The 18,231-nt window shown below is 43.3% G+C and overlaps 1 protein-coding gene across 8 annotated transcripts in view; it reads right to left on the reverse strand.

Annotated features, from left to right (window-relative positions):
* Window positions 1-18,231, reverse strand: part of pum1 (pumilio RNA-binding family member 1) — a 32,936-nt gene that overhangs the window by 5,650 nt on the left and 9,055 nt on the right. For 2 of the 8 annotated variants that reach the window (XM_037794408.1, XM_037794413.1), the window contains exons 5-19: window positions 16,336-16,441; window positions 13,843-14,036; window positions 13,372-13,544; window positions 13,019-13,280; window positions 10,481-10,589; window positions 9,345-9,443; window positions 9,057-9,199; window positions 8,463-8,601; window positions 7,835-7,969; window positions 7,008-7,307; window positions 6,586-6,828; window positions 3,881-4,160; window positions 1,946-2,075; window positions 1,592-1,726; window positions 95-232 (exon numbers count right to left, since the gene is read on the reverse strand). In XM_037794408.1, coding sequence (XP_037650336.1) covers window positions 95-232; window positions 1,592-1,726; window positions 1,946-2,075; window positions 3,881-4,160; window positions 6,586-6,828; window positions 7,008-7,307; window positions 7,835-7,969; window positions 8,463-8,601; window positions 9,057-9,199; window positions 9,345-9,443; window positions 10,481-10,589; window positions 13,019-13,280; window positions 13,372-13,544; window positions 13,843-14,036; window positions 16,336-16,441 — 2,586 coding nt within the window. The remainder of the gene's footprint in view (window positions 1-94; window positions 233-1,591; window positions 1,727-1,945; window positions 2,076-3,880; window positions 4,161-6,585; window positions 6,829-7,007; window positions 7,308-7,834; window positions 7,970-8,462; window positions 8,602-9,056; window positions 9,200-9,344; window positions 9,444-10,480; window positions 10,590-13,018; window positions 13,281-13,371; window positions 13,545-13,842; window positions 14,037-16,335; window positions 16,442-18,231) is intronic. The other 6 variants (XM_037794415.1, XM_037794414.1, XM_037794409.1 and 3 more) reach the window with 6 other exon arrangements.

The following is an 18,231-nucleotide window of genomic DNA, read 5'->3' on the forward strand; positions in this document are numbered from 1 at the left end:
TGTGCGTGTGTGTGGATGTCGGCCAAGCACCGGCAGGCTTCAGTGATTGAATGTGGAAATATTTTGCGAGTGTGCGCTCACAGAGGGGACCCACCTGTCCCTTAAAGGCGTCTATGATGAAGTGCAGCGCGTGAGGCTGGACACACTCGATACACTTCTGCACCACGTGGTTACCGTTCTGGTCCTTCACGCACTTCAACACATGGCCGTCCAGCTCCCGCACCATCTCGCTCTGCAGGGAGGAGGAGGGAGAGGAAGAGGGAGAGGAAGAGGGAGAGGAAGAGAGAGAGCAGAGCAAGAGGCAGAATGTGGAGAGGGACATGTAATTGTTTGTGAGAAATCAAATATTGCCTGAAAGCATTTTCCAAACTCTTCTTCATTTTTCACAGTGGCTCACAGCCCAACAAATAACACTGGGCTTTGAACAGCTGCCCTGGAGAAATCTATTGAAGTCCATTAAGGAGAGATGGATATCTTTCTCTCTCACACACACACACACACTCACCCTTACCTTTCCCGGCTAGAACCCCTGAATTTAAGCACAATCGTTTCCTGTTGATATTCGGCTACATTTATCTTAACACCTGCAGTTCAACATTTGCATATAAACTGTGGTATCATTAGCCTCATTCATTGTTGATGACAGAGTGCCTGCAAGCAACCTGCTGCGACACGAGGCAGCGCCAACATAAAACCCATAATGGAGATGAAAAATGCCATTTCAGCGTGAGGAGCGCACCTCTTTATCGATGCAGTATTCTGCTATATAAACAGAAATTAGTGATCCATGAGCAATGCACCCTCATTCATAACTGACTTATGAGTGCATGGATAATAGATTTAAAATTGAGACATACAAAAAATATTTAGCAATTTTTTTCTTACAGTGACAAGCCAAAATCACAGCAGGGTTATGACGGGAAAGGTTTGATTAAGGTTGTTTTCACACATGACTGCATGTTATGATGAATAATGGTAAAGACAGGACTGTACAGAAGCTCCCAGATAACTGGTACGAATACATAGTGCAAACGTCGGGCAGCGTACTGTGGGGTCGCTTTCACACACTTTTTAATGGAGTTAATGAATTGACAAAGTACACAGAGTCCGATACAAGCACAGCAGTTTTAACAGCTTTTGACTTGTTAATCAGGGAAAATATATGCACTGATGTGCTTCTATACATGACCTTAAATACAGCTCAATAAGATCGCTTCCTGAACAGATTTCACAATCAGCAGATGGATTTATTAATAGTTAGGCTTTTGAAATCAAGCTAAAATCACATATCTGCTATCATAAAATCCTGTGGTTGTTATGTTTAGCTTTCACACCAGAAAACGAACCGCACCAGACTCCACTTGGAAGCGAACCGAGACCCACGGTTTTAGGCGGACCAGAGTTTGATTTTTTAGTCCAAATCAGGGTTTGACTGAGCTTTCACACCAGCCCAAACAAACCGTTCTAGCCGGACAAACGGACATGAGTTTGTTTTAACATAACCAAACGGGTTACGTGTGAAAGTACAAAGGTACAGTCTGTTTGCTTTGTTTATACTTTTACACACTGCAAAGAGATCTAGTGTACTTACAATGACCTGCTGATCAGAGGGGATGAACTCCAGAGCTTTCTGAATGACCCTGCAGCCGTACATCTGCAGGGCCAGAGACAGCACATGACCTCGGATCCTCTCTGCCAGCGCCAGCTTCTGGTCCAAGCTGCCGAACTGAAACAAACGCACAAAATAAGCCTGTAAATCCTCTATAATCCATTTGATAATACACGACACAATGCCACCTACATCACACAGGACACACAGGCCACAGAGCACATAAACATCAGGTGCAGTTCTAGAGAATCAATGACTGAAGCGTCCCTACTATTTAAAACTTGATGAATCAAATCAAGTTTTGTACACTTCGATGATCCGACTTTTCACACACACCTCAAAGAACTTCTGGATGACGTAATTTCCAAAGACGTCCACCATGAGCTGGTAGGCCGCCTGCAGTATCTCACTGAAGACAAGCTGGCGCTCCGCTGAACTGGCTCGCTCCAATTTCAACTGGATAAACCTGTTAGAGACACAGAGGATATGCATTATATTAACCACAGATACCTCTTGTTTTGTTATTCTTCAATTTCATTTCCTTGGCTTTGGCAATGTATAAAAGCCTCTTGACAAAGAACACAGCCGACTTAGTAAATACAGTGGATTCGCAAAGTTTGGATGAAGACAAAGACATATAAACACATCAGACAGTGACAGAGCAATAAAGTGAAACAAATGTACAAAGACAGAGAGAGAGAGAGCTGCTCCTATATCTTTAACCTGAGGGAACAGTCAGACAAAAGGAGATGAAATTTAGAGTGGAAAAATGATGAGGAGAAGTAAGTGAGCAGCCTGTGAGGTGAAGTGATGGATGCCAGGCAAAAAGCAGAGATGAAAAGGACAGTGATGTTGAAGAGACTGAGCAAAGAAAACATCTGGAACGTGTAGACTGGACGTCATGGTGTATTAATAAATCATTTCAGTGGAAAAGTGCATCTGAGGCAGGGCTGGTTCAACCCAGACAGACCCAGAAACCAGGACCCCAGAGTGGCCTCCTGGGCCCCTGCCCCCAAATTAGCCCAAAGTTTGTAAGTAGAGCCAAAACCCTGCTGTCAGACTCGGACCATAATACAGTCCACCTCATCCCTACTTACAGAACTGTTCTCTAATGTAGCACAAACAAAGACTGTAGACCTGCAACGATTAATCGATTAGTTGTCAACTATTAAATTAATTGCCAACTGTTTTGATAATCGGTTAATCAGTTTGAGTCATTTTCTACTAAAAGAAAAGTCTAAATTCTCTGATTCCAGCTTCTTAAATATGAATATTTTTTCTGTTTTCTTTACTCCTCTATGACAGTAAACTGAATATCTTTGAGTTGTGGACAAAATAGTGATGTTTCCTAAAGTAATTCGAGATAAACTGGAGAAGGGATTTGTGCGCATAGTAGATCAGTGCCGAGTCAAAGTGAAAACACTTGGACAGCAATATATCAAAGTTCGTGATTCCCGCATAGAAGTGACAGCTCTGGAGACGAAAAAGATAAATTCACTCCTTCGTACACACCCCTCAGCTAGATATCTTTTTTTTTGTTGGTCCGCTTTACTTTTTGCAGTGTGAAACCGAACGAGACTAAATAGAAAACTAACCAAAAGTAGCAATTTCACTCTGATACGGACTAGACAAACGGATTACGGCTTGTAAAAGCGCCCTGAGAGTACACATTCAGAATTCCTGCGTTGCAGAGTAGGGACGCCGTGTTTGAATAGGTTGCAAAAACGCGGGCATATACGGTCGTGTCTAGAAGGTAACGCACAAGTTCCGAAACTCTCGCGAGCTGGTTGAGGTTAGGCGTTGACCCCGAATGGTTAGGATAGGTCGTCAAGCATTGAGTCTTGCGAGAGTACATGTTTTCCCAACTTTATTCTAAACACGACTAGCATATTACAGTCATTGAATTTGTAATGAAGTTGCATTATGGGAAATGTAAGACCAGTGTTTCAAAAAAAACAAAACAAATTATATATATATATATATATATATATATATATATATATATATAAATAATACAGGCTGACACAGATTACAACTAAGATTATATTAGACCATCTTCCAGGTTCATTGCAAGTCACACACAGTGCTAAGATCACTGTGAATAGGGGTCTGTCGCTATTCAATTTTGATGGTTTGTTGTCTTACACTATATTTTCCATCTGAGATGAAAGGCTCTGTAGTCCAATTGGGATCTACTTGCAAGGTAGTGATGTTTTATTGGTGCTCTGTATTTAACCGATGTGTTTAGGCTCAATTTTTGTGCATGTGTACCTGCTGCCGTGCTGGTCCTGGCTGAACTCCATGATGTGGCCAGCGATGTCTCTGAGCTGCAGGTTGGGGTAGCGGTTGTTCCTGAAGTCCTCCAGCAGGCGGCTCCGACCCGACGGCATCACGTCGGACATGCCGTAGCGTAGCCGTGACGACGGGAACAGTTGACTGCTGGGTGAAAAGAGGGAGGAGCCTGAGCTGGCGGCGCTGCGGTACTTGGCCTCTGCTCCTGGAGCTGCAGAGATGAAGCGCCCGCTGCCATTGGTCAGGCCTCCTGCGGGGTCAGAGAGAGAGAAGAGGGAGGAGATTGTTACAACTCTGAGTCAAATAGTCCAAAAGTGCTCAGACTCAAAAAAAAGCTCCTGAATTAAAGGAAATTAAACAGGCCTGAACCAAAAAGACCATGCAAGATATTTATAAAAAAAACTGAAAGTCAATAATTTGGGGACATGCACACCTTTAAGTCATACTTGTGGACAGTTATTTCAAATTTGCTTTTGTTTTTGCCTTTGTGCATGGTAATGTTTAACAGCAGGGGGAAAATTAATTTCTCCCTCTTGCAATGAATTTCTAAAGCTGCTGCAATGATTACTTGCATGGGTTAACAATATTTTTTTAATTGATGACACTGCAGTACTAAAAAAACATAGCACTGGATGGCAGCACTGTCTCAAATATTAAGCTGGCCAACACTAACAACTCTTATCCTTTAATGCAGAGGTTGGAATAATTTGCCAATGCCTATCTTTTACACTTCTATATGTGAAAGAACAACACAAAGGAAATGTATTAGACGCGTATTAAACATAAGTGCACCATCTCAACACAGAATACCCATAAAAACAATGCAACTGACATTTGACATGATTTGTAACCTGGTGATGTACAAATATTCCAGTTAGTGTTTGTACACAGTGCAGCTGAGGATATTCAGCAGTTCAGTTCACATCTGGATAGTATGACACCTCCAAAGACTGCCAATTGCTAAATCCAGGTAATCAGTCTATCACAGTCATTATGAAGCCTCGACTTGGCTCTGTCAGTGTGTTTGCTTGTTGTTTCATCACACTCAAGTGTTACACTTCAGTCTGCCAACTGTCAATCACGGAACAACACACAGGAAGCAACAAAAGTCTCAGTCGGTAATTAATCCCTCAAAACATGCTGCCTAAAAAATCTGCTGTCACATTTAAGTCTTTTAGTTTGGAAAAGCTTGTTAACTGGAACTGCAGCTGATTTTGAGCTAGGTACGACACGACAGGCTTCGTGCATCTGCCGAGCCTAGGTTGTTGACTTTTTTGACATAACACCAGCAACATGAAGGAGATCAAATTCTGTAAAGGTGGGAAGAGGCACACGTGTTTGTTAACTAGAAAGTTCATGTGTTTTATGGGGTAACGAGACAAGACGAGCTTCCGTCAGCCAGTGTATTGTAAGCCTAGCGGCCCGTAACCTTAGCAAGCGTGCGGTTCAGAGAGAGAGAGGGATGGAGCGTCTGACTGGTGTTGAGTTTGAAGTTATCAGTAACGTTATAGCTGTGAACGTAGCAGTGCAGTGTGTGTACAGTTTAGACTGTTTAGTGAATAAATGCTACAACTCCTCAAGACACAAGCGTTACACAAGTGTTACTCGGGCACAGTTCTTCGATCCATATTCGAGTCCACTTGGAATGGTGGTCTCGAGTGTGGTTCATGTGTACTCGGGTACGGTTCGCATCAGGTGTGAAAGCCAACCGTACCAAAGCACAGAAGTGGACTGCTAGTTAACGGCAGTAACGTTAGCAGTCAGCAAGAAAGGGCAGGCTTTTTTCAACACTGCCGGTCTCCTCCGAAATCTGTAGCCTATATGCAGCATGCGCCGATCTCATCCTCTGAACTGTACGGCCATGAGTGATAAATCAGGAAGGTAGACGAGAGAGTCCTTAAAATATATACTATAGTAGGCATTGGGGTTGAGCGATGTTCGTTTTTTTGTTTAGCTAATATAATGGTCTGCCTCCGAAGAACGAGAGCCGCTCAGCGGGCAGAGAGAGAGAGACAGCGGGTGAAACAACGTGTAGAGCCGGCATATTTTCACATCAAACTCTGTGTAATAAACTCTATTTATTTTGACCAAACCAGAGTTGGTGATTGTTGGAAACAACGACGGTTTTGGTGAGTTTTATTTTGTTTCTGTCAAGTTTGAATGAGGTGTTTTATGGTGCTCCGCCACTAGAACAGCTGATCTCAATATAAACAAATACACGTGGATGATGACGCAAGTGTACTCGGGTACGGAAGCATAATATTAAAACGCCCTTAGTGACAAGCTGCGAGTAGTCATTCCAGTGTTGTTGTTAACTATCAAACTGATTTGGAAATTTTTACACCGTCCCAACTCTATGTGGTGCATATCAACACCATCTAATTTAAAAATCCAGATAGGTCCATGTGTTAAGCTTCAGTAAACTGATGCTGCAGTGAGGCTCATGGAGTCTTCACAGCCGTGTCCTCCACATGCTCAACAAAGGTTTTTGAAAACAATTGGACAATCAACCGACAGGTGCAGTAGATTATGCCAACTGACAGTCATAGCGGGTAGATTCTGGCACGTAAACATAGAGCTGGCTTTGTGTTTGGCAAAAAAGCAGCAGCGCCATTTCCATCGAGTCACTAAGTAGCTACTCAAGAGGCATTACTGTGAAACAAAACACAATCAATGACACTTACCAAGATTGAGGTTGGATGAGGAGCTGTGATTGGACAGGGAAGGAGGGGGTGTGAGGGAATGGGAGGGGCCCTGGTTGGGTAGGGGCATGCCCACGGGGCCAGGGGAAGGACTGAAGCCCAAGGTGCCGTTATAGAAGCCTCCGTGGCCGATTGGGGTGAGGCTGGAGGGCGTGCGTTTGTACAGCTCATTGTTGCCTGTCAGGGAGTCCCGCCTGGAACCGCTGCCACCACTCGAGTTGGCCACTAGAGGGAGACAAAGATAGAAATCAGATCATGGTATCTGGAGGAACAGTGAAATGTTAACCTACTGTTCTTTGTTTAACTATTAATAGCTACATTTTAGTGTACTGCAAACCACCAAAACTCCAGCTAACCACTCTGATAGACTCAAGCATAAAGGTGGAGGAAAGGTGTATTCCTACCTGCAGTGCCGAAGCCTCCCAGCGTGGCCCCCAGTGAGGCACCGAGGGAGGAGGAGGCTTGCTGGCTGAAGCCCAGGGAGGCAGAGCCTGGTCCGGGCTGGCCAGAGCCTTGTGAGAAGAGAGAGGAACTCTGGGAGGAGGAGCTGAGGGAGGAGGATCCGTAGAAGGAGCTTCCTCCCAGAGCGCCACCGGGGCCGCCCTGCTGCTGAGGCTGCTGGGACGTCATGGCACGAAACGGACCGTTGGCCCCACCGCCCAGACCGCCGTTGGCACCACCTGCGGAGGCTGCTGCTGCTGCAACTGCAGGGAGGGATGACAGAATAAGTTATTTACCAGTTTCCTTTCTGGCCCACCAAAGTGTCCTTTCTAACAACTCTGAGTAATTCAATTCAAATTTTATTTCAGACTCGAGGGTCCATAGCAATACAAAAAGAAAATAAGATAAGAAATAAAATGGTCATATAAACAGTAAATACTTATGAATTTCATTTGGACAAGTGTCACAAAGATTCTTAAGTAGATGCATTTTAGGGAGACCACTAACATTAATATAATATAAATATAATATATATGTAATCCAAACCCACATACCCCGTACTAGTGTCTAAACAACACTGACTCATGGGAACTGGCTAGACATGAAGGTACAGTCTCATAATCTCTTAATTGCCTGTTCTGGATAAATGGGACATTGAGAACATGTTCTTAAAGACCACAATGTGAAATCCGTTGTTTTGTGTGCATGACATCCTTCTTTGTCCTGTTGGTAGGAGTGAACAACAGAGACAGACCAGACCTGTGAGGCTTTATGTGCATCGCCGTCTTACCTGCTTGTGCTGCGGAAGGGGATATGATGACGGAGGCAGGGGCCATGAGGCGGACTGGGCCGCTCCTACCTCCAGTGTTGACCACCAGGGCCCCTGTCTGATCATAGTAGGCTGCGGGGGCCAGAACTGGGTAGCCTGCAACAAAGGAATATTCAGAATGAAGACCTAAATGGATTTTTAGCATGTCCATTCTTTCATGTAGCGATGGGTGGTTGTGGGTGATTTCAGTTGTCACTGGCTGAACAGCTTTATAACTAAAGCCCTGTTCAGACCTTGTGCACTACTCTATCCCGCCGGTAGACAATAACCTTTTATTTTAATGTTAATAAAATGTACCCGTATTCACAAATACGTAGGATATTACGTCACAACGTCTGCTGTATTAGCCGTGTGTTTACTACCTGTTTATTTGCATATAGAGCGGGGAAGTGAGATCCGATCACAAGTGGTCACTCAAGACGCCATGTGGAAACGCATTCTAATCCCAGGTGTGAAAAGACGTACTAAAGCTGTCCACTTGTGATCGGATCACCAAAGACGCATGTCAATGCCAGGTCTGAACAGGGTCTAAGATATCGGGAAATTGGAAAGAAATGAAACCAGAGTGTCTGCAGAGGGTCATACTCACCGGGGACTCCTGCTGCTAACCCCTGCCCAAAGGCAAGGGCTGAGTTGACTGCTGCCGCTGCAACCAGCTGGTCATTCTGCTGACCCTGTTGACCTTGGCTGGGGGTCAAAGGTCGCTGGTTGCCCCCAGCACGCATCACCTTTACAAAAAGGAAGAAAAACAAGAGGTATTTGAATTGTCTTCATCAATATGCAAATTAATACAAAAACGGCGCTCCAAACTCTGTTCCAAAGCAGAGAACCTGCGGTGAGCTGTAGACGTCACTTTCTATCACGTTCACAGTCTCCTCTAGTTAACGTCTAAAACAATGTGCCCACACACAGAGAGACAAATGGTGGCATGCAATAAATAGCCAGGATAAGAGCACATTCCTTTAATTAGCATAAGCATATATGAGCACTGCAGGAGTAAATAAACAGCAGCAGTTGGTTTATAATCTAGACAGGCTGCTAAGAGTGTTCTGCTTATAGATCCACGTCCAGCAGCACTAAGACTGAAGGCACTTCTCAACTGGCACATAAGGAGAGTTCTGACAGTAACATCTTGAGCCTCTGGGAATCAGCATGCAAGTTTTTTGGCGAGCAGCCGACTGACCTGCTGTTGGTTCTGCTGGCCCTGGTTTGCCGCCTGCTGATTGGCCGAGTTGTTGGCTGCAGCAGCCTGCTGCTGGAAAAGGTTGGCAGGGTAGACCCCCCAGGGGGTCACACCGTAGTACTGGGGAGGCATCACTGCCGGACCTAGACACACACAAATATACAGGTGAGATAGGACGACTGTGTCTGTGTTTAAGCATGTCCTTACCGTGGGGAATTAATTAACATGAGTGTCCTTCCAACAGCTTCTAAACGGAGCTCATGGTCAATTTAAAAACACACGTCTCACCGAGTGTAGCTGCTGCTGCTAGTCCGGCGGCGTAGGGGTCCGTCCCCGGTGGAGCAGCACTGATGATGTAAGGATTGGGCACAAAAGCTGGGGCCAGACCTGAGAACATAAGGAGGGAAAATGTGAACCAGGGCCAAAAGGTTTTACATAACACATGGAATAATTTCATTGAAATTCCTAGAATGAAGTTTCAAAACATGATAACCATCTATATACCTATATAACTATCAAAACTGTAATTAAAATTCAAAATACTAACAATTAAGCTCAAAATGGTTCTGAAAGACTCTGAAAGATTATTAAGCATTAATTGCCTTTGAGTAAACCTAAGAAATATTAACCCAGCATTAATTAGTTCTCATGTGACTGCAACAACTTGTAGTACATAAAGAAGTTAACATGTGCTCAACCTCCACCTGCTATCACATATTAAAATGCTGCTTATGTGTTAAAGCATCAGTAGTAATATTCCAATAATAATCTAAACTCTCAATTCTGCCCAACAAGTACTTTTACATTAATACTTTAAGTATATTTTGATGCTAATACTTTTTCTTAAGTACATTTTGAACACAGGACTTTTACTTGTAATAGAGTATTTCTACACTGTAGTATTAGTACTTCTAAAGATCTAAATACTTAAGTAAAAGATCTGAATACTTCTTCCACCACTGTTCTTTTCTTCCAAAATGAAAAGCTAAAAATCGCAGCACCCACTGAGTCTCAGTTGTTGAGTCACTAGTACGGACCAACAAACGTATGAAATTCCTGCAAATATAATTATTGGAGTCTTACTTTTGGCCTGACATTTCAGGTGAAGTTACCTTTGTTTTTCTAACTTGCAAAGGCTTAGATAACATGATTCCTGTGTAAAATCGGGTGGTTGCACTTTCCATTCTGTTGTAAAGCTGTGTATAGTGATGTACGTAGGTTAGCATTCCCATCACTACTAAACTAGTGAGTAAAATGTTATAAATCAATAAGATTGATGGCAAAAGCTACTAAAATAAGACAAATGCTGTTAAAAAAATGTGAATTTTCCTTTAATTTGTGTTAAGAGGACGCTGACTGTGACAAATGAATGAAATGTAACAAACTTGTCAAATAACAAATGAGATGTTGACTCTCTCTCTTACCAATGTGAGACTGCTGTGCTGCTGCCAAGGCGTACTGCTGTTGCTGGGCTGCTGTTAACTGCTGCACCGCCAGAGCGTTGTTTCTCTGAAACAGCTGCAAACGACAGAACTACGGGTGAATCACACTTTAATCTCATGCAGAGCTGACCGCAAATGTTTGTATACTTACTAGGGCTGAATCGATTACTGAAAATCAGCTTCTGCCACGGTTTGCGAAGGCACCATCGGCGGTGTACAGATTGATTTTACAGGTGCAACTGAAGGTGGACACGAGGGCTGTCAAGCAATCCCAAAACAATTATTGGTTTGGATAGTTGTAATTGAGTAATGCTGCTGGACAGCACGGACCCAAGAGAAAGAGAGGTGAGTGTGAGAGTGAGAGAGAGAGAGAGACGCCCTTACTTTTATACTCTATGGAACACACTCATTTCTGGCAAAAGAACGTCACGATTGATAAGATGACAGACATCATTTTATTTGTAATAGTGGATATAGCTCCTGTAGCGGTTTCGTGCCCAGACGTTCATTTCAGTTTCAGCCAAGTTCACACTACACAAATTTCCAAGTCGTCAGATTGCTGTACTGTTCACACTACATAACTTGCTGTCTTGTAATTGTGAGTCTTTAAGTCGTTGTGGTTTTCACACTACATGACTGACGGGGAGTCACACATACTACAAGATCTTTCACCGGAAAGAATCCACAATGAGGTCTCCAAACTAGGTTTTGTCACGAAAACTTAGGCGAAAAATACACAGTAAATGACCTGATATCATATGTAAGAACGTTGCCACCGGTTTCCACACACTTTATTTTTTACTATTTATTCCTCTAGATGCAACAACAAATTTGCTCTGTGTTCCCCTCCTCCATGTTTCCCCTCACCCCGTATCTTGAATGTGAGCAGCTCACACATTGGCGCTTGAGCCAACGCCAATTTGCCTCTGATCTGGGGATTTTGTCAGGGAGCTCCAAAAACTGTCGGGGGAGCGGAAAACCAGGGCTAAAGTTGTATAGTGTGAACTAGGCATTAGATGACTCGCGCAACCTCAGTCCGCAGCAGCGCGACAGAGAGGAGAGACGTGCAGCGGAAGCGTACAGGGAGCAAGATCCCTGAAATTTTGAATTTGAACACATCATCATAGTTCGATCAGCTAAAGTTAAAGAACCTGTATAAGACTACTAGTTCATCATGTCCTGATCAGATGGAGCGCGTTTTGCAGGTGGAAAACACAAGGCGCACCGCACTGCTTTTTTGTAGCCCGGTCAGAGTGTTTTTTTGCAGTTTGCTGCGTCTTTTTTCAAATGTTGTTGCTAGGCAACCACCGAATGAGTGCTAATGTAAGCTTAACACAAACCATGGACCAATGGAGCAAATATGATTTAAAAAAAGTTATTTTAATAAAACAGTCACTATATCCTGACAGTACTGCATGTGACTCTGTATCCTCCGGTGCTCCTAACGGCGTCTGCAGGATTTCACAGACCGGAAGAAAACAACCAATCAGAGCCGAGCTGGAGCCTGCTGTCCAGCTTCCATCTATGAGAGTCACGAGTCAATCACCCGCGAATTCCGATCAAACGGTCAAACTAGGCATTGCTGATCAAATATGAATCAACATCCTATCCTGTTAGTGTAATGCCTATTTCTCGCCTCAAATGTTTTCAGAATCATATAGCTCCAGGTATTCAGCAAAAGTCCCCACAATGAGAAAAAACACTAATGACGCTGGGCGCGTTGATTTTTTTTCCAACTCGAGGCGTTCAGGGTGCTCCTGTAAAAATGCAAGGCGGATAAACGTGAGGCGCTCGGCAACTCTCTCTCTCTCTCTCTCCCCCCATCTATCTATCCCCCCCGGACGGTCTCGGCAGATGGCCTTCCACCCTGAGCCCGGTTCTGCTCCAGGTTTCTTCCCACTAATCGGGGAGTTTTTCCTGGCCTCAGTGCGCTTGGTGGATCTTGTTGGGTCTCTAAACTATGGTGTACGGTCTAAGACCTGCTCTATATATAAAGCGTCTTGAGATAACTTCTGTTGTGACTTGACGCTATACAAAAATAAATTGAATTGAATTGAATTGAAAAGTAGTACGTAAAACGCGTCACTCTCATTGAAAACAATTACTAAAAGGCGCCCCAGACTGCCAAAATGTGCTCAGTCTGATAGGGGCCTAAGATGTGTAGCTTTTTTTTTAAAGTAATTTGAAATTATATTGTTTCTATTTATTTGTCTGCATTTCAGAAAATGTTTTATTTTAAACCCAGAATGTAATATGGCACTTAAATGCACTAAATGGGTTTAGTTTTGACCGATTATATTATTATATGCAACTTAAGCAACACAAATGTTGATTTTTCTAAAAAGGAAACCAATTCGTTGTTCATTTTAAGAGACCCGTCTTATTTTCTCTTTTTGTATATTTACTATTTCTCTTTAATAATAAAGCAAATGTTTTTCTAACGGATTATTCAATTAACCGATTGAATAATTGGTAGAATCCTCGATTCCTAGCCATTTTACAGCCCTTTATACTAATTACCTGCTGCTGGTTGGCGTAATCGAATAAGCCCACGGTGGGCGCAGAGTCCATGGGCATCTGGGAGTTGTAGTCAAACTGAAGCGGCTCCATCACTGACTCCATGGGGTCCATGGTGACACCTCCTTGTTCCACGCCAGAGAAGTCCTCAGGAGGTTTGGGGCCTCCACCTCCCAGGGATGTCATGCCATCAGCCCCTACACCCCCGGGACCTCCAAGCAGGTCACCCTCGGGACCCGGGATCGGCATGTTGCCTTGGGGACGACTGCAGGGGTGAGAAAGGAGGAGGAGTTCAGTTTACATCTAAAGAAGCATTTCAAGTTGTGAGAATGTGTCTCTGTCACGCCGAGTCCTACCCAAACTCTTTGACGTCGACGTCAAGGCCGTTCTGCACGGGCAGCCCGTTGGGGTTGATGACGTCGTTGATGACATCAACTTCAACTTCTGTCAACTCTTTCAGTTTCTCTCCTTCAAACGTTGCCTTTGGCTTCTCCCTCTTCTCCTCCTCCACCTCTCCATCCCTCTGCCCCTGTGTGACGGAGAGAGACAAGCAATATAACGGACACGGTGAAAAACTGAGAAATAGATGTGCTGATAATCTGACAGTGACAGATGGCAAACGCACACAAAAGGTACAGAGTGGGAAGGACAGACTGACATGGGCAAGGTAAGCCTGTCCCAGTTTGACAATCCCAGGCTGACGAAAAAAGACAGATGGGGTGTCGAGGTTAAGGTGTGATGGTCGTTACGATTAGAAATAGTGATGCAGAAGACAAATTCAACTGATTGTAAGGAAATGTGAATATGTAAAAGAGAAGAGGACTTACATAAGGTCCTTTTCGGAGGCAGGAATCCAGCTTGTCAGCCGGCGAGGATGAGAGGACGTACTCCACCATGCTAACTCCCAGCCCTCCGCTCTCAGAGCGCGGTGACATCACCGAGCCCACCCCGACTTCACCACCGCCATGGAAACCTTGCCCTGGCCGACGGGACACCATGATTGGCTGAGACACCGAGTGATCTAACATGTGAGGAAGAGGGACTGTTAAATAACATTCATACACGGGGGAACGCGACATTTGCTCCACAAACTGTTCAGGCATGAAAGTGATCGCTTCCAACACATAAGCACCATTAACATGATATTGAAGGGGTTATTTTAACTTTACATTATAAATATTTGTATAAGTTATCACAGAGCCATAACTGCATTTCCCACTTTTCCACACATCACATTTTGCTTAGATGGTGACGCCAGGAGTCTATGAACTACTTGGTACACATGCTCTGCAAAAGACATGTCCAGCTATAACTAAAGCTTGTTTATGCTCATGGCGCAGACCTCCACAGATGGTGCGCGCACGAGCACGCACAAAAGGCATTTATGTTCAGCACGTTGTTCTTTGCAGTATTCTCCGAAACACCAGTGGTCATACAAACAAAATGTTTTGTGAGCAAGCCAGAAGCCAACGAGTGTGACCGGCAAAACGCCGTAAACCCAACTCCTCAATGCCGAGGAGGACTTGTAATTAACTGTAAACTCATAACTCATATTCATGGACATATTTTATCACCTTTATACAATCCCTGTAAAGAAAGGAGTCAAGTATTAAATGTATTATAATGAAACAAAGTTTGAAAGGTTTAATATCCTGTAAACAATTTTGCTGGCAAAAAAAGAGATCTCCTGCTTTTAAAGCATTTAAAAACAAATTGTCCGTCTTTCTATTTCATTATATTACTTCTTAATTTTAGTTATTTGCTTTTATCTTATCTTCGCCGTCATGTCTGAGAAGCCCCTTAGCATGCAGCAAGCACCTAGTTACAAAAATTCAAAAGGTGCACCAACAGGCGCTGTGACCGCTTGCGGAGCCTTCGCGCTTTTCCGCACAATACGTGATGATGTCATTTTTGGCTGGTGCACCCTCACGCCGGGGACACTAAGGCGAGCACAAACCCGGCTTTGGAGTGAAGTGAAGACGGGCTGTTGGATCTAATAATGGACGTTTAACAAGTCCTATTGGACCAATTTTTGGACTTATTTTACAGGACGTCTTTTATTGGACTTTAATCGTATCAGTCTAATTATAATCCCATTGATGGGTTATAGACCTCCTGGGTTTTTAATTTCTTCTGTTAAAACCTTTAGTTCAGTTTTTGTTAATAGTCTCTCTCGCCTACAGCTGCATTAGTGGAACCTGAATTGCCTCTAATGAGGTTTCTCACATTTTTCCCCATTATGAGCAAAGGTATTTTTTGAGAGGATTTCATTGTCTTCTTAGCAAAATTAAGACTGGATCAGAACTGGGTCAGAAGCTGTTCATTTCATGGGATGCTGTATGTGATATTAAGCTATACATCATCAGCAATGTGGCCAAATGCAGATTACATGCCATCAGTTTTATGAAAACATGATGTCTTGTACTGTCCTGCAAGGTCCATCTTTTTCTGTCAGAAAGGCGGCCGCAGGGGGCTGGAGGGCTCTCCATCCCAGTGCTTTTTTTATGTTTCTATGACAACAATATCTTGATAACATATCACCACCATTGCATGATAGACTAGCGTAGCCCCTTTGCTTTTTATTATGTATTTGGTCTACTATCCCTTTGTTTGACATTGTTTTTTCACCATGAGCACCAACTGGAGGATGCTTGCCCTCATACTTTGTATGAGTGAGCTTTGTCACCACTCAATCTGGCAGCTGTAGAGCAAGGAGGACGATCTGTCAGAGACAACGCGTATGGCGATAAAAGCACAACACTCCAGCAACGTTCAGTGTCCACCCAGCATAAGCTTTTTGGTCTTTGTTATGATATCGTCTGTCTGACATATAAATCTCAGGACAGACAGACACAGCCAAAACAGATTCTCCTCCATTTTCTACAGTGACATCACCTGCGTTTTTCTGAAAAGTTCAGAGATTTTCAAACAGAACCGCTGGGAGCGACTGCACAAAAAAGGCGGAGCGCTCAGAAAATAAGACGCTGGGTGCAGCACTTTTTCCCGAGGCGGCCGCATAAGTTTTCTCCTCGCTAGGAACAATTAAAAAAAGACGCTGGCGATATTTCTTTAGTCATCATGTTTACAGAAATAACTGCATTGTGTTGATATGATACAACAGAAATCTCAAATCTCATCATCATCTGGAGAATATTAAGGGTGTTTTCACTTTTTGATTCTGACAGGACTCTAAATATATGTTTTCAACACCACACAGTGATTGTTCTGGTGGTTTCTCGATGTGCTTGTGAAACAAAACTGCCATGTTTCACAAGTGTTCCTGCATTATTATCACAAACATAAGCCAGACTGGTTTATACCTGAGGCACCCCATGCACTGTCCCTCCACTGGTCCAGAAAGATCCCTTTTGGTCCATCCTTCCCAGAGTCATCCGTCTCCCAGAACTTCTTACCAGTTAGCAGCTGCTACAAAGACACAGGAAAACAGAGGAGAAAGAGGAGGAAAGGGGAAAAAAAAGACCAGGTAAAAATGGTTGCACAGATATTGCAAGCACATGACAGAAAAGGCAAAATAAATAAAAAGTATATACATAAGTGATTAGACTGTACTTTTTAGTGTTAAGCTGCCAGTGCTGCATTGCAATTTCCCACACCCCATACAAACAAAGTACAGGCCACTTTCTGGATGAGTGAAGCAGAAACACAAAAACACACTGCCACAATTGAAGCCAGTGTCAAGAGCAACCGTAAAACAATTAGGGCCCATTATTAAAATTCCTTTCGCTAATTATTTTGAATAGTTTGAACTAGGTCTAAGTGTTTGAACGTAGTCTGAGAGACTCCAGCACCTTATCAGCAGCTCATTTGAGTTTTACAGTCTGTTACAGTCATCACAGTTCTCGCTTTTAAAAAGGACCTTGTTGTTTCTGTAAATGTGATCAGTATCTTCTGGCAACAGGAAACTCTTGGTTGCATCAAATCAGATAAAAATCTGAAGATGTGCGTGCCATTTCTAGGTAACATATCAATAAAACTCATTGCAGATATATTACAGTCCATAGCAGCCAAACAATATCCACTCAATAAGAGATACAAACAAATGTACATCAGCACTATGTTCAACAACTCAACGAGCCAAAACTAATTGTAGGCACTTGTCCAACATTAACAGAATGACTGAGTGTAGACTGTTTATGCCAACAGCCAGTCCAACCAACTTCTAAAACAACAACAAAACATCTCTGCTCAGTCTCTTCTCATCTTTCAGCGCTTTTCATTGAGGAACAATAATACCAGTACAAATCCATGCCACTTTTGGCTCAAAGCAACTGATCCATTTCTTTTTCCTCGGATTTCCTGTTTTTCAAGTTTGACGTTCTGTGAGCAACAGCAGCTATCGTGTTTGTTCAGCCAGGTGCCACAAAATACAGGGCATCCATTTTCATGTCAACTGATCAGATACAGCATATGACAGACTTCAAATCCAGTAAATTTAATCCAAAGTTTAAATATCAAAACTGTGCTGACATGCTACGAGTAACCACTAGAGGTTGACCGATAGTGGATTTTTAAAAAGGCCAATAAAATAACGATAGACGATTAATTGCCCAATATCTTCTTTACTTCTGCAGCAGTCTAGTCGGCTACTTTTTGTCACTCCGAATTTAATAATTTGTAAGAGAATATCCTGAAGTGTGATTTGGAGGATTACATCGCTGGAATACATTCTATTTGTTTACATTGGGCGATGCGCTGTTCTGTGGCTTACAGTACGACTGGCCTGGATTACTGCTGTTGCGCATTTCGTACATTGTTTGAGCATTGTCCCGGGGTAAGGAGGATCCTAAAGGTTGCGATTTAATTTCATGAACAGATGGTTACGTGGCTGGATTATTTGGAAGAGAGAACGCCAAATTGGTACAGTAAGCAAGTTAAAGTTACAGCGAATTATTTATTTTCCTCTCTGTCTGCCAGTCTTATATTGTGGACAAAGAGCTGACAGTGCTGCATTATATATTCGAGTGATAACCTTTTTGCTCACCCTCTACCTTGACTTTGTTTATGGAGCCTCTATGCAAAACGGTGATGTATGTCCCCACATGAATGGTGGCGGCTGTGCAGCCATCGGCCACTATCAGAGCCCAGTTCCGCCGATAACGATAGTTTGCAAAACGTCCCATCAGCCAAATCAATTAAATCGGTCCACCTCTAGTAACCACAGCCCAAATGCTCCATTATCAGATGAGGTTTTAAAG

The sequence above is a fragment of the Sebastes umbrosus genome, chromosome 15 (genome assembly GCF_015220745.1).
Source record: "Sebastes umbrosus isolate fSebUmb1 chromosome 15, fSebUmb1.pri, whole genome shotgun sequence".
NCBI lineage: Eukaryota > Metazoa > Chordata > Actinopteri > Perciformes > Sebastidae > Sebastes > Sebastes umbrosus.